Source organism: Lepidochelys kempii, chromosome 1 (assembly GCF_965140285.1).
Source record: "Lepidochelys kempii isolate rLepKem1 chromosome 1, rLepKem1.hap1, whole genome shotgun sequence".
Taxonomy (NCBI): domain Eukaryota; kingdom Metazoa; phylum Chordata; order Testudines; family Cheloniidae; genus Lepidochelys; species Lepidochelys kempii.
In genome coordinates, this window is record NC_136380.1 from 239922069 (window position 1) to 239942529 (window position 20461).

A 20461-nucleotide genomic window follows, 5' to 3' on the forward strand; every position below is an offset into this window, starting at 1 on the left:
TGTAAAGGGCAGTACAAGTTCATAGGATGAATACCTGCCTCCACTGAAGTCAATGGCAACATTCCCATTGATTTCAGTGGGAGGTCAGGATTCACCATATATTTTAAGGCCTGAAGGAACCACTGTGGTCATCTAGTTTGACCTCCCGCATAACACAAGCCACAGAGAGAGCCATCCTGTAATTCCTGCTGCAGAAGAAGTTATTCTTTCCTGCTACAAAAACCTACGTTATTGAGCCCAGCAATTTGTAGTTGGGGCTTATGTGGTGGATTGGATTTATGGTAGTCCTCTGTTCTGGGGAGAGTTTCACCCACTGGTAAATAGATTTAATACACAGTATAAGGATGTAGATGAGATGAGTCCTCTGTGGCCATGTGTTCTTCTTAAATGCTAGGGAGGAAGAGAACTGAGGATGTAGAACAGAAGAGTCCATTTCTGATTCCTCTCCAGTTTCTCTAACACACATCATCACTGAAGTGTGAAAATATTAGTTTGACACTGAGAACACTAATGTTTTCCAAAGTGATATCCTCCTGAGGATATCAGAAAGGCCTCTTTTTGGACATCCTGATTATTAAGGACAATGGGTACCCTGCATTCTAGGCAATATACATACAGTCGGGCTCATACTGCAAAATCTTTGACCTGGATTTCAAACATTACAAGGTTTGAAGGTCTTTGGATCCACAGTTTTGGCTAAGCTCCATTTGCAAAATTCAGATTGGGATCCTTGTTCAGATTTGAAGTGTTCCCAAAATTTGGGGGTGTTTGTATACGTGATTTTAGCTTGAGTCCCTATTCTATTCTCATTCATAGACTTAGACTTAGTGCAGAAGTTACCTTGAGAGATGAACCCTTGGGAGTGAAACACTTAAACGGCTTCTTGTCATCTGACAAACCGTCTTCTGGCATCTTCTGACGTTTTTCAGCAGCTTCAGCCCTTCTCCTCTCGATGTCTTCTTTCAGCCTCCTCTTCTCCTCCTAAGACAGTATGAGCACCTAGCTAGTCATTTGTTTCCTTCACGAGACCACATCAACCTCAGATCCCTTAAACTCCTGGAGAAATATACAGGATTCGTGGAGAACACAAATCCTTACACCAGCCAGAAAATTCAGTGACCCATTTTAGTTCTAGCTATTTATAATGTATTTGTGGTGCACTAGGCAACCATAGAATCAAGTGGGTGTGTTAATCTATACGATCATAATTTCCCCCTGCCCCCAAAGACATTTCCTCCTTAACAAAGTGTACTGTCATGGCCCACTGTCTCAAAGTGTAATGAGAGACAGTAGTACATTATGAAAAATGTGGTCTTTCATTAAAGGACTGGGACTTAAGAAGTTGAATGTTAACTTTTAAGACTGTTACACTTGATTTTTAAAATGTTATTGAAAGCCACACTTAACATGGCTCTAAGTCAGGATATTGATGGTAGAATGTTTTCAAGGGAATAAATTCCAAAGAGCGGATCTTCCTAGTTGCCTGAGAACAGACCCAAGAACCCAAAGGTCCCATCCCACCTCCAAGACTGAATCCTCCTTTAGCCTCATGCAAGTCACTTCTCCTCTTTATAGATCAGGAACTGTGACACAGATATTAATACTTAGCTACCTCATGTGGGTGGTGGAGATTAATATATGCCTAATGAGCTGAAGACGAAAAGCACCACATACAGCCTAAGAAGGGCTATTACTCTTGCAGAGGTAGTGTGGGTTTTTATTTTGTAAGACATCAGTTGAACTAAAGGGCAGTCACTCTTAGCCCTATTAAGCAAGGCCTGTTCTGATACTGCAAAATGTTGAGTGACCTTCGCTCCCACAGAGTTCTTTTATGGGAAAGTGGGGAGCTCAGCATGTTCCAGGATTGGGCCCTTTCACTATAAGTGCTAAGTAGTATAATTATTAGTCCCCAATATCCAAGTTTATTTTTTGTGTAATTTAGATCCTTAACTTCTGTGCTAGAGATCTGAACATCCAGTTTAAGGAGATTCACTTGGCAGAAGAAACAGGCAAACAGATGTATTTTTTGGTATTAAATTTTAAATGAGGCAAAGATTTCTAATGAGAGTCAGTCCATCATAACACAGGCATTTAATCCCATTTGCAGCAAACAAACATCTGCGTTAGTAACAAGATTTCTGTAATTTAAGATGTGTGCCAAAAAAAAAAAAAAGACACCCACAACAAACAAAAGCCTATGTTCCTGCAACATTGCACCTGATATTTTGTATGCATGGGAAATAAGAAAATCAGAGTTAAGATTCTCAAGACAACTACAGATGAAATTCTGGTCCCACTTGTGTGATGAGTTTTGCCACTGGCTTGCATGGGACTAGAATGTCACCCGTTGGCGCTATCTCCTTGTGTGTCAGGATTAGATCATGTCACACCAAATACTGTGTACTTCCAGCTGAGATTGAAGGTTTCAGAAACAGTGCAGCTTTTTTGTCCATTAGCATGTGCCACTGCACATCATTGTACAAATGGGTGATGAAAGACCCAGTTTTGTAGCCTCTGTCAACCTTAGTGGGTAGCAGAGAAGAAAAACGTAGTGGAATGGTGGTAGGGCCCCCAAAAGGAGGAATCTGACTGAGAAAATTGAAAGATCTTTATCTGTTAAGTATTTGTATTGTAGCACCTAGAGTTCCCAACTTAAACTGGGGCAACACTGCACTAGGTGCAATCACATAGCAAAAGCCAATCCCTGCCCTGATGAGGTTACAGTCTAAATAGATGACACAGGAAAAGGGTGGGAGAGGAAGCAAGGGCAAAGAGAAGTAAAGCCACATGCCCAAGGTAACACAGTCTGTTAACAGTAGCAGATCCAGGAATAAAATAGTCTAGTGTTGGCCCTTCCAAGTCTGCAGACATTAGGCTTTGTTTTGGTTTTACTTTTCCTTTCACACAACATTGCCTTAGATATTGAAACCCAGATCCTCAAAGGTATTTTGGCCTTTAATTCCCATTGTTTTCAATGTAAGATAGAAGACTAAATACCTTTGAGGATCTGGGCCCGAGGTACTATCCCAGGGCCTAAAATGCCACCTATACTCAGGTTAAGCAGAGGCTCTCTCTTTGTGCAGTCCCATTGATTATTTGCCCAAGAGTATGCCTCACTGCACAGCATTGTGTGATCATGCAATGAAAGACCAATAGGAGCAAGTGAAGCAGAACAGAGTCTAACTTTGGATCTCACGGTGTTATTACTACACCATTACCTCTTCTCTGGCTTTTCTCTCAGCCTCCTCCTGCTTCCTCCTCTGTTCCTCTTCCTCAAGGATCTTCCGACGCTCCTCACGCTTTTTCTTCAGTTCCTCCAGCTCCACGGCCGCCTCCTGTTGCTTCTCCTTCAACTTCTCAAACTCCTCGCTTTCATTTTCACCTCGGCGACGGCGCAGTTCCTCTAGTCGTTTGCCGGCTTCAGCCTGGGACACTGGCTTACCATCCTCAGCATTTGTAGTTGCTTTCATGCCGGAGCGGCTGCGAATGAATTGAGAAGCAGGTTAAGATGCCATAGGTTTTCCTTTGCCACTTTGGATCACCCGTTACGACTCAACTAGGCAGCAACATAAGAACCTGACACACACAAACACCTCTTGACAAGATCTTTTGTTCCTCACAGAGCGTGTACTACCCTCAGCAGGTTTCATCAGGGGCTGAAGTAGGCTGGGGAGCCCAGAGGCATCTCTCTGCCTTCCCCTGACAGTGGGGGACCAAAGGGTCCCACATGCTTGGAAGCATAGTTTTTGTATCATATTGCCTCAGAACCTACGACAAATGTGTCTCACCCCCTTTCTAGAGATATCTGAACTCATGAACTTGAAATTTTCATGTCTTTTTTTTTTAATTCAAGATCCATTTTATTTTAGTCCCAACTCCATAGTATATACACACTTATCCTTACATATTTGTACCATGTAACTGAGAATATTACCTACAGAGATATGTTCCAGCTTCTAAAAGCATACTACTTGATTAATTTATGCATAAAACAATTCAGGGATCCAATGAAAAGCAATAAATAAATATTTAAGGCGGAGAGAAGTGAAACAACACACTATATTCTGTGTAATAAAAGACAAATGATCCTTTGGATTTCTCAGACAAATGTCTTCCCTAAGGGATTATATAAAGTGTTTGACAAATCTCTTTAAAGAGAGCTAAAGCCCGTTGCTAGGGCATTAGTCTTCAGTTTACCAGGGGTACGAAGGAATATTCTTATTATTCCATCAATATTTTCAACACAAGATGCTTCAATAATGTAATACCACTTGTTATCTTGCACTCTTGCTAACTTGCATATATATCAGGTCTGATCAAAAACTTGGTTAAAGTTTTCTGTGAGAGTTTTTGATTTTTCATAAACCCAAAACTAGATTTTTCATTGAATTTTTCCAACCGGGGGGGGGGAAACCCCAAACAAATCAAAACCAGATATTTTCCAACCAGGTCTTATAATCAAAGACATTTTAAAAAACAGTACATTCATACTGCCCACAAGAGGTACATGTTTTTGTGGGAGTGTCAAGTAGCACAACCTATATATGTAATTACCACATCAGTGTTTACGCGCTTGTTCCTTGAAGTGTATTTATTAATACACCAGAAAAAGGGGTCAACACTTGAGGTATCAGCATCACACTTACATGAAAAATGGCAAGTAGGCATTTATATTGTTTTTATTTTCTTCCTTGTTCTACACCCAAGAAAAAGGAGATCCTAAACACTATAGCATTGAAAGCACAGTGTTGCACAATTAAATGCCAGAAGAGCCAACAGTACAACAGTTAAGGTTTCCCTCAGCAATATGGATCAGTTTCTGTCTTCAGTTACTTCAGGGAAAATACAGAGTAACTTCACTGAAGTCAGTAGACTTATTCCAGGTTTGTAGTGGTATAGTTGAGAGTAGAATTTAGCCTTAAGCAATTTTTTCTTCACTGTTTGGAAGGTGTGGGTGAATATTTTGTCCAAACAATGACATTTGTCTTTCTTACTGAAAAGAACTTTTTATCTCCTAATCATGTACATCCACAAGCTATTTCTATCTTCTTTTATTAATATACACTATGGAGGTCTTCCTCTGCTGTTTCTGCATATTCTCTAGTAGGGAACAATAATTGGCAGTTATCCTCTTCATATTTTTTTCCTTGAGCCTCTTTGCTTTCAGCACATTCCGGGAATCTCAGCCCCTTGCTGCCAAAATCAAGAAATCAGAATTGAGAATCTAGACTGAAGAAGAGCTTTCAGAAGTGCCTATTTGGTGCTAAGAAAAAGAAGCCAACTGCTAGCCTTCACACAGAAGGAGAAATAAGATGGTTTGTGAGAGACAAAATGACAGAACAATGTGAAAAATGCATTACATCATGCTTAGGATTTTTGCACTCCCATATGAGAGTGGGGAGGTGGGAAAGGGAAACCACAAAGATAAAGCTTTCTAAATATTCTGTCAGTGACAGAGACAAAGGTGGGACAGACAATATTTCTCTTTAGCCTCAGATTTCTCAGTTGGTCTTAAGAAGTTTTATTTCTCATCATTGCCATTTAGACTTATCTTTTGAGTCTCTTAATCTCTTGCTACTATCTTGTTTATGGACAATGAGACTACAGGTAGTCCCAAACTAAAGTCCTATGACTAGACACCAAACTTTTTTTCCTCCTAAGGTGGGGTGGGGAAAGAGTGTAGAAACCCCATTTGAAGTTTTTCAAATAAGTCCTTAGCTCTAACAAGAAATAAAGCAAGTGAAAAAAGTTATATACATATTTTAGAAACAGAACTCATGTTAGTGGTGATTTGACCTGAGTATACAGAACAATTACTAACAGGACTCATGTCCTGCTATTCCATCCCGATGTTATACGACAACCTAGTTATACAGGATTTTGAATTATTTTACTTTTGAAAAGTTTGTTTCCCCATAGGAACCATTAGGGGAATGCTAGGATGCACAAAAATTCCATCTGCCACTGTTTAGAAAATTGACTAGGGAGCTTAAAGTCTTTACCTACTTCAGTAGCAACAGGAAGGAGAGATTTAGAAGAAATAAATGAAGACTACTAACTTATTTGTCTATTCCACTTCTTTGCTTTTATTCCCCCTTGCTTCCCCACTTTGTAGCAGAGATGAGCCTTTCCAAATCTCTCCCCATAAACCAGTTACCTTTAGATTTCCAACTGTAGCAGAAGCCTCAGAGACAGTTTTATTTTCTTATCTCGCTAAACCACATTAAGATCTTTCTTAAAAAGGCAGAACAGTGTGGCTGGATGTAGTTTTCACTCCACCAAATAATCACTCTTTTGTGCAGAAATCATTAGCTTCAAGGCTTGCTAGAGCAAACAACCAAAAGATCAACTCTTAAAAGAGCTATCCTAGGAGGCAAGGCTGCTCCTAGCTGGTTATATAGGGTGTAATTAAAAGCAGGTGTGTAATTGGCAATGGGTTATCTCACTCAGAGTCAGGCACCTGTGCCACTAGGGTATAAAATCACAACTCTTGACTCTTAATGTAGACTATGAAAAGATGAAGTTCATTAAGAAATGCCTAGTAGATGACAGGAGTATGGTAAAAGCAAATGACTGATCCCCACAGAGGGGGTTAGTTGTTTGCTTATTGTTTACTACTCTGCTATGAGTCTCTCATTTCCCCACTACAGTGAGGTGGGCAGCAGTCCACTATAAAATAGCTTGAGATCCTGAATTTATTTCTAAGGAGCCACTGAATATTACAACCTTCAGTGATGCTGGAAATTTAAGTCTTGTACTACACAGCTAAAAGTATGGTAACAGAGACCCATAAAAGGCAACAAGTCCCACAGCTCTACTCTGATATAAACAAATCTAGTGTTAATGTGTATCTTACCTAAAAATATTCTCGGTATGTTTAAGTTTATGAGTAGTAGGTTCCTGGAAACGCTCTCCATTCTGTGGCTTTGGTTCAGGAAATCCCTTCTTACGATCCCAGATAGGCTTCACCTCCTCCTTAGGTGCTTTGTCCTTATTAGCCTTGTCGTCTTTGATCTGCTTGGGAGATATTAGAAAGCGTACAACCAAAAACAAAACAAAAAGTCATAATTAGACATTGTGGATGACTGAAAAGGAAAACAAGTTTTCCACCATCAATGGGCAACTGAGCAACTGTCTTCAAATGTTGTATGGCAGGAATAGGTTGTCAAGTTCTAAAATGTGGCCTGCAACCACCCTCGCCTTCTGATCTATGTTAAATATGCAGGCAGCTGAATTCATCTACACTGTGTGCAAATCTGCTGTGGCCTTGGAAATCTCAAGCATCCTTACTTCTCATGCAATCAAGTCAGTCTCTACCACTACCTTGCCCACCATCCCCTTCCTGCTCATGTGTCTGTTTATTCACCTGTTGTGTATTGTCTAAATCATAGACTGAGCTCTCTGTGGCAGGGATTGTCTGGTTGGGGCCCTAGGCGCTACTGCAATAGAAATAATATAATCTTAAATTGATTTGCACAAAGCAAGTGCATGCTATGAGGATGTAGCCAATACAGTCAACGGCACAGGAGGTATGTGCTATACGGATGTACCTAGGACTTTCTGTGTCATAGCAGGTGCATACTACCTAGCTATTACAAGTAAAGTTTGCAATAGTCAAGTAGTTAAAAATTATGTTTCATAGCAATATTTGCTTTGATAAATGTATAACTGGGGTTATCATCACCTGTACCCCAGTCTAAACAGTGACTAGTGGAGGAGGATACTGTTGGATGTGAAGCTCTTACGCCTATGAAGAAGCAGATGTTTTCTCTGAAAACATTAAGGCAAGATTCCCCCCCTTCCCCTACAAGCCTTTGCCCGACATAAGTCTGACTAAGATCCAGAATCATTATGCACTAGTTTCACTCTCTAATCCCCACCCAGAAAATTCTGGACTGAAAATTATTTATTATCGCCACTGATGGCCTGACCCCAGCATGCTGAGTCATGGTTGGATGCTGATGGAAAGTGCAGGATATGGCAATTGATTTCAGTTCTTCTGTTCTGTGGACAGAATTATTCCCACTAAGTAAATTAGCTAGACCAGCAGCCAAAACAAGCTTTCAATAGCAGTGGAGGAAAATACCAATGTTAACCCAAGGAAGATCTCCTTTTTTGCCTTTAGCTTTGCCATATTTGGGAAATGCTCTGGTGGGCAGCCTGAATATCATTTATTTGGAGAATTGTCTGAAAACCTTTAGCAAGCTGTACCTATATTACTCTGCATCCTATTGCCCTTCCATCTGATCTGAAGAGAAAAATAAATCATCCTATTCTAGGACAGATTTTTTTTAAAAAAAGTACTCCAAGCTGCGTCTAGTGGAAAAGCCCACTACACTATTTCTATCCTTCCTCCGCTCAATGCACCTTTCAATAGCCAACCTCCAAGGCATCCCCTCCCACTTTTCAAAAGCAGGAGCCTCATGGGGGGAAGGGGAGCGCTTACAAAGCACCTGACATGACTGCGCAGCTTGAACCCCTAAGACCTGTTCTGCCTGGAGCTGGCATTAAGTGCTGTTCATACAATGCCAGTACCACAAGTGACAGCTATCATGTGGTGTGGACTGCAAGTGTGTGTGGGTGGGAGGGGATGAGTTTTCATACATTCTGCGTGAATTTGCTTCTGGTGACAGATGCCGGCTATACAATTCTGAGAGAAAACTGCTCTGTCCTTAGAATAGGCAGCAGCAATGCACGCTTCCCCTATACTGCCCTGCTAATGAGCCTCAAGGTATGTCCACGCTGCAAAAAAATGGTGTATTCTGAATTTGGATTAGCTAACCCCGGTTAAAATAGCAGTGAAGACACAGCAACTCAGCTTTTAACTTGCGATAGCAGCTCAACGTCAACCCCAGGCTCCCCTATAGGTTTTAACTTCAGCTGCTAACCCGAGTTAAAAGTCGAGTTGCAGCATCTTCGCTGTTAACTCAGGTTAGCAGCTCAAGTTCGAGCCTATAGTGGAGACTGGGGTTAAACCTGAGCTGCTAACCTGAGTTAGAAGCTGAGTTGATGGGGTCTTCACTGCTATTGTAACCCCAGTTCGGTAACCCAAGTTAAAAACACACCTTTTTGTGCAGTAGACATACCCTCAGCTACGACCAAGTGGAATCACGTTAATAGGTAAGAGGGGAATTCCCTTTCCATGATCACGGATTCTTTGGCCTTGATGCTGTGACTAGCAGCTGCCAAGCCTATTATTGCTAGGGGCAACAGTAGCGGCTTTGAAGATGTGAACTCCTAACTTCTAGGAACCAGTCAGAGACAATCATTTCTGTTAACTCACTCTAATGAACAGTCATCAGCTTGTAATGTCTTTTGGTCACTCCCAATCTGGGCAAGATTTGAACCAGTGATGTAATAACAGAAAAAAGCTCTGGCTCTCATTAGCAATCCCCTGCACTACTCAATCCCTTTCTGAATGATTTAGAGACCTGGGGTGTTGATTGTTTCAGGATTTCAAATGCCAGGACTTCTGTGTTGGGATTTTGAAAGGGCAGAATTTCCTTTTATGAGATTTTCATCAAGTCCCTTCTAAATCTCATTAAAAACCCAGTATGTCAGCTGCCTGAGCTGCAGTCCCAGCTGGGGCAGGTAGTGTATCTTACATCTTAACTGAAATTGCTAAGAAAACTAATAGTAAAAAAATACGCTTTTAGAATTAATAGGCTAGGGAATCCCTTTTCATGGGCTAATAGGATTTGATTTAAAAGATTATGGTTTCTTACCAAGTGTGTGAGGGGGTGGGGGAGGGCAGGGACACACACACACAAATAATAAACACAAGTGGGCTTTTTGACTAAAAAGAAAAGGAAGATAAAATAGGTTATCAGAGAAACACTTCAAGGGTTTAGGGCCCAATCCTGCTCCTGTTAATTTTAATGGCAGAACAGCCATTGACTTCAACAGAAGCAAGAACAGCCCCTTTCATAGCAGTGCACCCTAAAAGTGACAGAAGTAAACATTTTTGTATGCTTACACATCTCAGTGAATTAGGGATCAATATATCTCACACTGAAAGGAATGGAAAGGCTCCTACTGATTCCAGTGGAATTAGATCAGACCTGCAGTAGTATCTTCAAAAAACACAGCCCATCTCCTCCCACAGATCCTGACCCTCAAATCAAATTGAACGTGACTGAAATTTTTCTGGAGGTTTGTAAATTGTTCGGCTATTTTTATTTTTGCCCATTTCTCCATCTCCAGGTTCCTGCTAGGAATGTAAATTAGAACTTGAGATGCAACATTTCCACCCAGAGTTTGAACACCTCAAAGTTTTGGTTCTGTCAATTATAGAGATGGCAAACTTTGGTTCCTGATTTGGGTTCAATTTTGGAATGCCCCAAAAAGCTGTGGGCATCTAAAGCTATCTCTAGGTGGCAGCTGGGAGCAGGATTCCCAGCTTGGGCAGACAGAGACCCACTAGCTCTGCTCAGGCTAGTGTGCTAAAAATAGCAGGGTAGCATGGGTGGCAGCTCAGGCTAGCCACCTGAGTAGAAACCCACACATACCCCCTTGGGTATGTGCCCAAGCTGCTGTGCTACCGCTGGCTACGTTGCTATTTTTAGTGTACTAGCTCAAGAAGAGCTACTGTGTCTCTGTCCACCCAAGCTGGAAAGTGCATGCCCAGCTGCAGTGTAGAGGTACTCTAAGGTTTAGGTTTGGGGCCCATCTCTATCAAAGTAGAGATACCTTTATACCATGAGAAAAGGCTGCTTTTGCAGCCTGTCTAGCCAAACCAGAAGCAGGACATACCAGGAGTCTCATGTCATGAGAAAACTTGTTCTGATGAACTTTCCAGACCAGTTTTGCAGACCCAAATGTTGGGACAGTTCAAAGAAGCAGCCAGACTTTTGGTTGCTAAATTGAGCTTAACCTACACTGTGAGGGCCAGATTCTGATCTCACTTAAAGTGGATGTGCACTGGTGTAACACAGGTACACAGGCATAAATCTGAGGTAACAGAGAGAGGAGAAGAACGCCCCCAGATCTAGTCAGGCTTACAGTCTCGCAACTCTATTAATAACTACATAACTTGTCAAAATACAGGCTTTGTTGAATTTTGTGTATCACTGTCATGGCAGGAGTGTACTGAAAGGCTGCTCATCTTGCAGTAGTGAGAATATCATTCTTGTCCTAAGCCAAAAAGCGATGGCCAAGATTTTTCAAAAGGACTAATGATTTTGGGTGTCCAACTTGAGACACCTTTTGGGAGGTGGGTGTTTAGCACTTTCCAAAAATGAAGCCCTTTAAAGGTGTCTTAAATTGAGCATCCAAAAACTGAGGAATGCAAAATCTCTAATCCCTTCTGAGAATATTGGCCATTATCTTTAAGGGTTCGCTCTTGCAGTCTATACTCATGGGGGTCCTGTGAGATGCAGGGCATCCTCAGCTCCGACTAACTTCAATGGGAATTGAGGGCACTCAGCACTGTGCAGGATGAAAATCTAGCGAGGCCAAGTGAAATTGACATTATTGGTCATATATTTATCCAGCCCCTTTTTAAAAGAATCTCCAGTATGATCTGATTTTGTGTGGTGGTAAATTCCACAGGCTGACTCCTTGTTGTGAAGGAATATTTTCCTTGCATTTGCTTTACACGCATTCTTTGACCTTGACGCCGTGACTACCAGCAGCCAAGCCAAGCCAAGCCAAGCCTATTGTTGCTAGGAGCAACAGTAGTGACATTGAAGATGTGGATTCCTAACTTCTAGGAACTAGTCAGAGAATCATTTCTGTTCACTCACTCTAATGAACTGTCATCAGTTTGTAACATCTTTTGGTCACTCCCAACCTTGCCCTCATTTCATTGAGTAAATCTTTCCTCGGTTTTGTGAGGCAATCAGAGTGACTGTTCAGTTTTTAATTTAACCTTCACTATCGTAAGTATCTCCATGAAGAGTCCTTTAACTATTCTCCTTTGCAGGCTAAATTATCCTAATTTTACCAAACTCTCCTCATATGAATTATAAACATTCTTCTACCTTCTTCATTGCCCTCTTTGATCTTTTCAATCTCACCTATGTCCATCTTCAATTGAAGTATCCGAAACTGGACACTGCACTCCAGAAAAGTCTGTAGCATCGTTTGCTATCAGGCCTGATCCTCAGGGTGGGAATAATCACCTGTAATATGCTGAGTTCCACTAGCTGCTTTCCTACACCCCAAGATATTGGGTCAAATCCTCAGCAGGTGCAAACCTGCTGCACTGATTTACAGCAGCAGCAGATCTGGCCATCAGGTTCTCCAAGTAGATACATAGGCAGGTCATCCTACCTTTACTAAATATCCATCCAGCAGGGCTATAGCTTACTTTATACCACATGGATGAGCTTGAGCCCAAAGGGGCACAATCCTGCACGGCCCTGAGCACTCTCAACTTTCTATTAAAGTCAATGGAAGTTGAGGCACTCGGCACCTTGCAGGATTGTGCCAAAAGCAGGTCCACTGCACAAATACTAAGCACCTCTCTCTGTTTGCCAATTACAAATCTGAGGAGTAAATGGTTCCCAACCTTATTTACTTACCATACAGTAAAACACCATGGCACCAGCTCCTGTGTTTACAGTAGAAATGCAATGCAGTAAATTTTGTAGAATTTCTCTTTAAAACAAAAAAAGAATCTTGGGTCTGCAAGGTTTATATAATTAGGCACTGGATTATTTGGGGGAAGAAAAATCATTAGTTAGATCAGTTAAGTGGCCAAAGGGACCTGGAAGCATCCATGATTATTATGAAAGTAGGTCTCAGTCACAAGAGTAAAGTTCGTAGTAAAGTGGAGGAAACCAGGGAAGGATGATTAGTTGGAACAATCCTGAAAAATCCATCTCCAGGGCCCAAATCTTGCTTGCATCACTTACTTGAGTGAGTCCCACTGAAGTCACTGGGATACTCGTGTTACGTAAGGCAAACAAGATTTGGTCCTAAGGCCCCAATTAGAAAAATACTTAACCATATGCTTAACACATGAATAGTCCCATCCCTATTGACGTCAATGAGACTATCCACCTGCTTAACGTGAAGCATGTGCTTAAGCGTTTTGCTGATTCAGGCCTTTACGCTAAGGGCCCATGCTGAATTTGTTTAAATTCCTGAACATTTCCTTATAGCATCAATTTTTGTAGATCATAATTACCTGCTGTTTTTTGAAGGTGGGTTGAAGTTTCTCGTCTGGTAACTTTTCCTTTTTAGCTTCCACTTTAACCTCTTTTTCTTCCCCCTTTTTATTTTTAAGATGAAAATGTCATTCGACAACAAGCCCTGTCCCCTCCCATTTGCCAAAGCTGTGCTCACATACCCGTCTTGTGCTGCCGTGCCCACATCTCCTCCGTGTGCAGCTGTGCTTGCTCTTCCCCTCGCAAGGGACTGTGCTCCCACACCCACTCTGGACTTTTGTGCTTACTTCTCCCTTGCCGTGCCACTGTGTTCACCTATCCCAGCAGAGAGCGCCCCCAGCCGTGCTTGCTTCAAACAACATACACTTACAGTCAGCGCCCTTCACACAGAGTTTCCCAGGTGCCCACATATCTCCTGTGTCGAATTGTGCTTTTCCATCCCTCGGGCGTTATTGCACTAGGCTTAAAGCAACAGGAAAAGGCAGCGTTAAATTGTGCAGAGATCTTGACATGCAAGGTTTTCCTTTGCAGGATCTCAGAGCCAGGGTGGGGAAGCATAAGTGTGCCATGCATTGCATTATTGATAAGTGGAAGCAAAAAGCTTTAGTAAAAAGGAAATCAAATATTTATGGAACAGAGAGTTAGTAGTTTAAACACAAGGACAGAATTGTGAGTAAATTCCAGTCCAATTTTTTTTCTTGCATTACATTTCTCACAAATCACAGGCATCATCCGTTTGGTGCAAAATGTTTACTGTACCTGTTTTCTTAGGGAGACTGTTTGAGGTTTTTCCTCTTGCACCTTCTTCCCTTTTACCTGTTTTTCTTCTATTTTCTTCTCTTTTACCTGTTTATCTTCTACTTTTTTGTCTTCAATTTTTTTCTCTTCTACCTTTTGTTTTGCCTTTAATTTCTCCTCTTCTAGCTTAGCCTTTTCTTCAGCTGCTCTCTTCTTCTCCTCTGCCTTAGCCCTCTCCCTCTCTTCTGCTTTCTTCTTCTCCTCTGCCTTAGCCCTCTCCCTCTCTTCTGCTTTCTTCTTCTCCTCTGCCTTAGCCCTCTCCCTCTCTTCTGCTTTCTTCTTCTCCTCTACCTTAGCCCTCTCCCTCTCTTCTGCTTTCTTCTTCTCCTCTGCCTTAGCCCTCTCCCTCTCTTCTGCTTTCTTCTTCTCCTCTGCCTTAGCCCTCTCCCTTTCTTCAGCTACTCTCTTCTCCTCCTCTGCCTTAGCCCTCTCCCTTTCTTCAGCTGCTCTCTTCTCCTCCTCTGCCTTAACCCTCTCCCTTTCTTCAGCTGCTCTCTTCTCCTCCTCTGCCTTTGCCCTCTCCCTTTCTTCAGCTGCCCTTTGCTGTTCTGCCTGAATCCTCTCCCTCTCTTCTGCCTCAATCCTTTCTTTTTCCTGGGCTGCTCTTTTCTCTTCTGCTTCAATTCTCGCTCTTTCTTCTTCAACTTTTTTTTGTTCCTCTGCCTTAACCCTCTCCCTCTCTTCTGCCTCAAGCCTTTCCCTTTCCTCTGCTCTCTTCTTTTCTTCCTCAGTCTTTTCCTCGTCTTCATTCCTAAGCTTCTCATGATCTAGAACTAAAGCTAGATTTATGGCCTCCACTCCTGCCCTAGGCTCCCCTACCAGTAGGACACTCGTATCATTCTCTGCTTTGTGTTTCTCTGCATTGACATCTAGGGTTTTTACTTCTAATACCACCGGTCCCTCTTCTTTGTCTATTGTTTTCTTTTCTATTGTTACTTCTACCTGATTTTCCTCTATGGTTCTCTGTTCTGGCTTTTCCTCCTGCACCTCCTGCTTATCTTTTTCTTCTTTCTTTTCTTCTTCTTCTTCTTCATCTTGCCTCCAGTTGTTCCTCTGGTACGATGTAGTGACAGTTTCAGCTTCATCAATCTCGTAACGCCCTCTGCGGGTTTCAGTCTTTTCCTCTTTCCCCATGGTCTCATTTTCTTCCACACTGTTTATCTCTCTCCCACTTGGTAGTGACAAGCTCTCATCTGTGACTGTTGGGTCAAACTCCTTTTGACGGTCCAGGGCTTCCTGGAGACGCTTTTGGCGTCTTTCCTCCCTTCTTGCCAGTCTCTCCAAGAATGCAGCATCGTCTTCCCCTTCCCCTTGAGTGTTTGTTAGTGTTGTTGTAGAACGTTTGGTCTCCTCTTCTGCCACACTGTACAGAAGTGACACCTTTGCATTAATCAAGTACCATAACAAAGCATTTGCTTAGTTATTTTCCAGAAATAGAATACATTAAAATTATCACATGGCTCTAGAATGGGATAGGTTAGATACTTTAAAGATTTACCAAAACAATGCTAGGGATAACTATGGCATTTCTGCCTTTTATGAATTTGGTGTTTCATAATAATGATGACTGAGAAAGCTTTTCCTCCATGCTCCTGAGTAGCGACTCTATCCCACACCTATTGAAGTCAATGGGAGACTTTCCATTGACATATGTAGGCATTAGATTGGTCCCTAGAGCCTTGGAACAACTGAATTAGAGACAGCCCTGAGGAATATTTGGAAATGTTTTGTTTGTTCTGTGGAGACCTTCATCTTGGCTTGATGTGTTCAATAAAGCTGCTAGCTCTTTCTCTTAACATGAAGTCTCATTAATTAAAAGCTCTTAATATAGGACCAAAGTCTGAGGTCCTTACTCAAGCAAAACACACAAGTACTTCAATGGGAACATCTCTACTAATGGGAAGGTGGCTGTTTCTTTCCAGTGATGGTATAAGGATTAGAATCCAAGTCCCCAGAGCCTGGGACAGCTGACATTGCCACATTCCCACTGGGAGGCATATAGCACCCTATCCAAGGAGCACTATCTAGAGTGACATCACATTGCAGACCTCTGATTGGCAAAGCACACTTTTAACCCTGGAGGGTGGCCCAGGAAATTATCTGGGCAACAACATGGATTTTTGGTCAGCTGTGACTTAGGACAGAACCTTGCTTCCTGATCTCCAGTCTCTGACCCCAGCCTGAGCCTGACCCTAACCCTAACTCTGCCTCCTGATTCCATCCTGCTACTACATCTGGTCTCCCATCCCAGCCTGACTCTGACTCTTGCGTACCAATCCCAGCTCTAGTGATTACTCAGGTCCCTGCTCACTGACTCCGCCTCGTGGCCATCCTTGGCTGGTGGCCACGAGCCCAGCTGTGACAGCTAGGCATGCCCACCTATGCCCCAGTTCTGTACAAATGGCCTCTGCTGAGACTGCCTGCAAGTGGGGGAGCAATTAGTGAAAAAAGCAATTGTGATACGGACACTGGTCCACCAGGAAGTGGACTGAGTCTACCAATCTAATTTCATACATGCCATTGACTTGCCATCGGTACCAGTACTGGATTCCATTGCCAGTCCCCCGAGGGATCTAGGCTCCTTCAAACATTTTTTTTCCCACTGAATGCATCCGATGAAGTGAGCTGTAGCTCACAAAAGCTTATGCTCAAATAAACTGGTTAGTCTCTAAGGTGCCACAAGTACTTCTTTTCTTTTTGTGAATACAGACTAACACGGCTGCTACTCTGAAACCGTTCAAACAGCTGTGGTATTGCTCTTCTTCTATATTAATTTTCCCTTTCCAGATGTTTTTGCTTTGTACAGGAAAACGGTTAGCATCCATGAACAAGAACATAGCTATTTTCCCAACTTTCCCCTGCTCAGTAAGTAGGGTTCTATCTACCAGGCATGGGAGCTAGTGGAAGTGAATTTCAGATTGAGGTCTAGATTTGACCTATCTGCTTGATGCCATAATGAATATTAATGATTCCTTAAAAGGTTATGAACAAACGTCTTATTATAATTGTAGGTTTGCTGGAATTTTATTTATTTACAAAGATATTCTTGAATGACAGAAATACTTAGGGCTCAATTCTTCCACCTTTGCTCACAATGAGTAGTACCTTCATCTCCAAGCAGTTCCTTTGACACCAGGGGGACTTCTCACAGGGTAAGGTCTAATTCAGAGTAAGACCGGCAGAATCTGGATCTTAATTTCTAAAACTTGAAGTATATGCTCTAAATATATCGATTACCTGGACTGAAAACTCCACCAATTCATCTATACACAACCAACTGTGTAGAGGCTTACTTGTTCTGGGCATTAACTTCTGGTTTCTCTGTCACTTGTCCTGTTAGATCATCATCTTCCTTTTGCCGCAGCCTCTCCTGTCGAGCCCGTCGACGGCGTTCTCTGGCGGCTTCTTCCTCATCATCATCATTTCTTTGATAGGCTAGTCTGCAATGCATCATTTGAAAGGGGTTAATAAAGATAAGATCATATATATTCATATATTTTATGAATGATTTGTGCAACATTAAAGATACCTTCAGTAGTGCTAAGCATGTGATTTAAAGGGACATTCTCAAATACAGAAGTTTATGCCAAAATTTTTCTTCGCTTTTTCAATTATTCCTCTCTTTGACATCACAGCTTCAGATCAGACCACCATAGTGTAGACATAAGGCTGAAAGCCCAGTGTGTTCATCTCCCCTAGAAGATTACTGCAATGGAATTCATCCGGACTGAAAGGGATGCAAAATAAAAGTGAAGTAATTTGACTGCCTGCAAGGATCTGGAAGGATCTTTTCTCCTACGTCCATCACTGCACAACAGGCTGTGAAGAATGAGTGGGTGGAGGAAGGGATGACTTCTTCAGAAACAGTATGAATTAGCCACTGCTGGAAGCAGAATATTGTCCCTGATTAAACCAGTGGCCTAATCTGTTTTGGCATATGTTAGCTTCCTCTCAGTCTTACTCTTTGTGAAAGCATAGCAGCAGTGCATGCTTCTCCCCATGTCCCTCTTACCAACACTTTGCCTCAGCAAAGGCTTGTTGTTCTCCTCTGGACTCTCTGTAATTTGTCCACATCCTTCCTAAAGTGTGGCACCCAGAACTGGACCCAATATTGCAGCTGAGGCCTCACCAGTGCCAAGCAGAGTGAGACAGTTATTTCCTGGGTTCCACATATGACACTCCTGTTGTTACACACCAGCATGATATTAGCCTTTTTTGCAACTGCATCACATTGTTGACTCATGTTCAATTTGTCATCTACTATAACCCCAAGATCGTTTTCAGCAGTACAGCCACCCAGCCAGTTATTTCCCATTTTGTAGTTGTGGATTTGATTTTTTTTCCTATGTGAAACACTTTGCTTGTTTAGTCTAGAGAATAGAAGTCTGAGGGGAGTCATGATAAGTCTTCAAATATGTGAAGGGCTCTTATAAAGAGAATGATGATCAATTGTTCTCCATGTCCACTGAGGGTAGGACAAGAAATAAATTGCTAAGTTTACAGCAAGGGAGATTTAAGATAGCTATTAGGAAACCCTTTCTAACTATAAGGGTGGTTAAGCACTGGAACAGGCTCCCAAAGGAGGTTGTGGAATCCCCATCACTGGAGGATTTTAAGAAGAAGTTAGACAAAACACCTGTCAGGGATAGTCTAGGCATATTTGGTCCTACCTCAGCACAGGGACTTGACTAGATGACCTCTTCAGGTCCCTTCCAGCCTTCATTTCTATGATTCTATGATTCATGCCCCCCTCTCCACAAGAGCTTTTAACTTTTCCTTTTAATTGAAAGTCCGCATCACAGAAAATGAAGGGTGTTGTGGCAAGGTTGGAAGGAGAGTTCAAAGCAGAAGAGAAGGGGCAGGGAAGACAGAAAAAAAGCCATTGACATTTGCCATTAATTTTAAGGGGTACCAACTATTCATTTAGTTCTAAAATGGAAAGCAAGTGAAAGCAATAACAAACTAATGGGGTCTTAACTATGTTCCTGGAGGCAGACTCTCCCTGAGATGCAAATACACTGAATAAACTGATTGCAGAAGGACCACTTAATAATGAAAGACTCTGGCAGCAAGGAGCCTTGTATCTTTTTAGTCCTGTCAGAACTCCAGCTGTGAGAACCATCTCTTATGGCTCTGACAATACTTTGACAAAGGAGTTCTGTGTTTAGCCTCTGGCAGCTGGGCAATGAGCATGGGTGAGTCAATTTCCACCACACCTTGTTAGTGGGATGTCTAAACCATGACCCTAAAAGATGATGAAGTTGTTTACTCTTCCCTCTATACACAAACAGAAGGCTCATACACAGAAAAGTGAAGAAACCCCCGTATGCCCTTTTTGAAAATCACCAATCTGCCCAAAAGTTAAAAAGGAAAACAAAATATCCTTAACCTGCTATATATGTCAGATGAGGGTAAAACTTATGTTTCCTGTTTTTAGGCCCCTATAATACAAATAATGAGTAAACTCCCCCACCCCCCTGGTAATATCCCTCAAAGTGGTAGTAACTCTTTTAACTGCACCTAGTGTATATGTTATACCGAATAGCTTGCCTACAGTATATAGGTACATGCATGAAAACAATACAACTATCAGATATCAGACACTACACGTAGAGATTAACTTTTATGTTGGCATGTGTGTGAATTCATTACTTTTCCTCAATATTTGATTAGTAGATGCAATAGCAATAATTACTAATAGTATCTTAGTTTTCTGTAGCGTATTTTACCCAGAAATGTCCCAAATTACTTTCTAGGCTGTTTCTCAATGGACTACTTCACTCACCTCAGAAATGCAACTATTTCTGGAATAAAACACAGCAGCCTTTACAAACCAGTCACACTGTGCAAAAGTTAAGATAGGAGGAAAAACTCCTCCAGTTGAAAATGCAGGAGGGAATAGGTAGGCACAATATAATTAGCATTGGTAACAATAACCTTGGTATTAAGAAAATATCTCCAGAATCCTTTATGGGATAGATTTTCAACTTGGATGCTCAACTCCCATTGACCTTCAAAGAGAGTTAGGCAATAGGGAAATCAATGGGAGTAAGGCACCTAAGTGCCATTTGTGTGCTTGACAATCTATTCATCTGACTATAAAGCGCCTTCTCCCACTCCTACTTCTTTCATATCTTTTTCCACACTGTTCTGTATTCATGAAATGCCATCCATATTCAGCCATAGGTACTGGAACTAGCGGTGCTGCTGCACCCCCAAGCTTGAAGCGTTTCCATCATATACAGGGTTTACAGTTTGGCTCAATGGCTCTCAGCATCCCCCACTATACAAAAGTGTTCCAGTGCCCCTGTATTCAGTTCACAAATACTACCAACCTTGCCTCAGTCAAATCCCTCCTAATATCTCTCTTTCTCCCTCATGCCTGAAGAAGCAACTAAGAGTATGTCTATACTGCAATGTAAGCCCAGGGTTAGTGAGACTTCTGTCAGCTGACTCATGTTAGGGAACCCTGGGCTTGTGTGTCTACATTGTATTTTAACTCTTTGCTAAGACTTTTCTAACCTATGCTTGAACCTAGGGCTCTGGCATCC

The 20461-nt window shown here is 41.9% G+C and overlaps 1 protein-coding gene across 14 annotated transcripts in view; it reads right to left on the reverse strand.

The window, feature by feature from the left end:
- Positions 1-20461, reverse strand: part of CALD1 (caldesmon 1) — a 236498-nt gene that overhangs the window by 18006 nt on the left and 198031 nt on the right. For 8 of the 14 annotated variants that reach the window (XR_012155774.2, XM_073319335.2, XM_073319326.2 and 5 more), the window contains 6 exons: positions 17204-17350; positions 13872-15273; positions 13133-13216; positions 6857-7017; positions 3219-3480; positions 841-981 (listed from right to left, as the gene is read on the reverse strand). Coding sequence is in view for 13 of the 14 variants with exons in the window: in XM_073319335.2 (XP_073175436.1) it covers positions 841-981; positions 3219-3480; positions 6857-7017; positions 13133-13216; positions 13872-15273; positions 17204-17350 (2197 nt within the window). In the remaining variant the exon portion in view is untranslated. The remainder of the gene's footprint in view (positions 1-840; positions 982-3218; positions 3481-6856; positions 7018-13132; positions 13217-13871; positions 15274-17203; positions 17351-20461) is intronic. The other 6 variants (XM_073319384.2, XM_073319429.2, XM_073319417.2 and 3 more) reach the window with 4 other exon arrangements.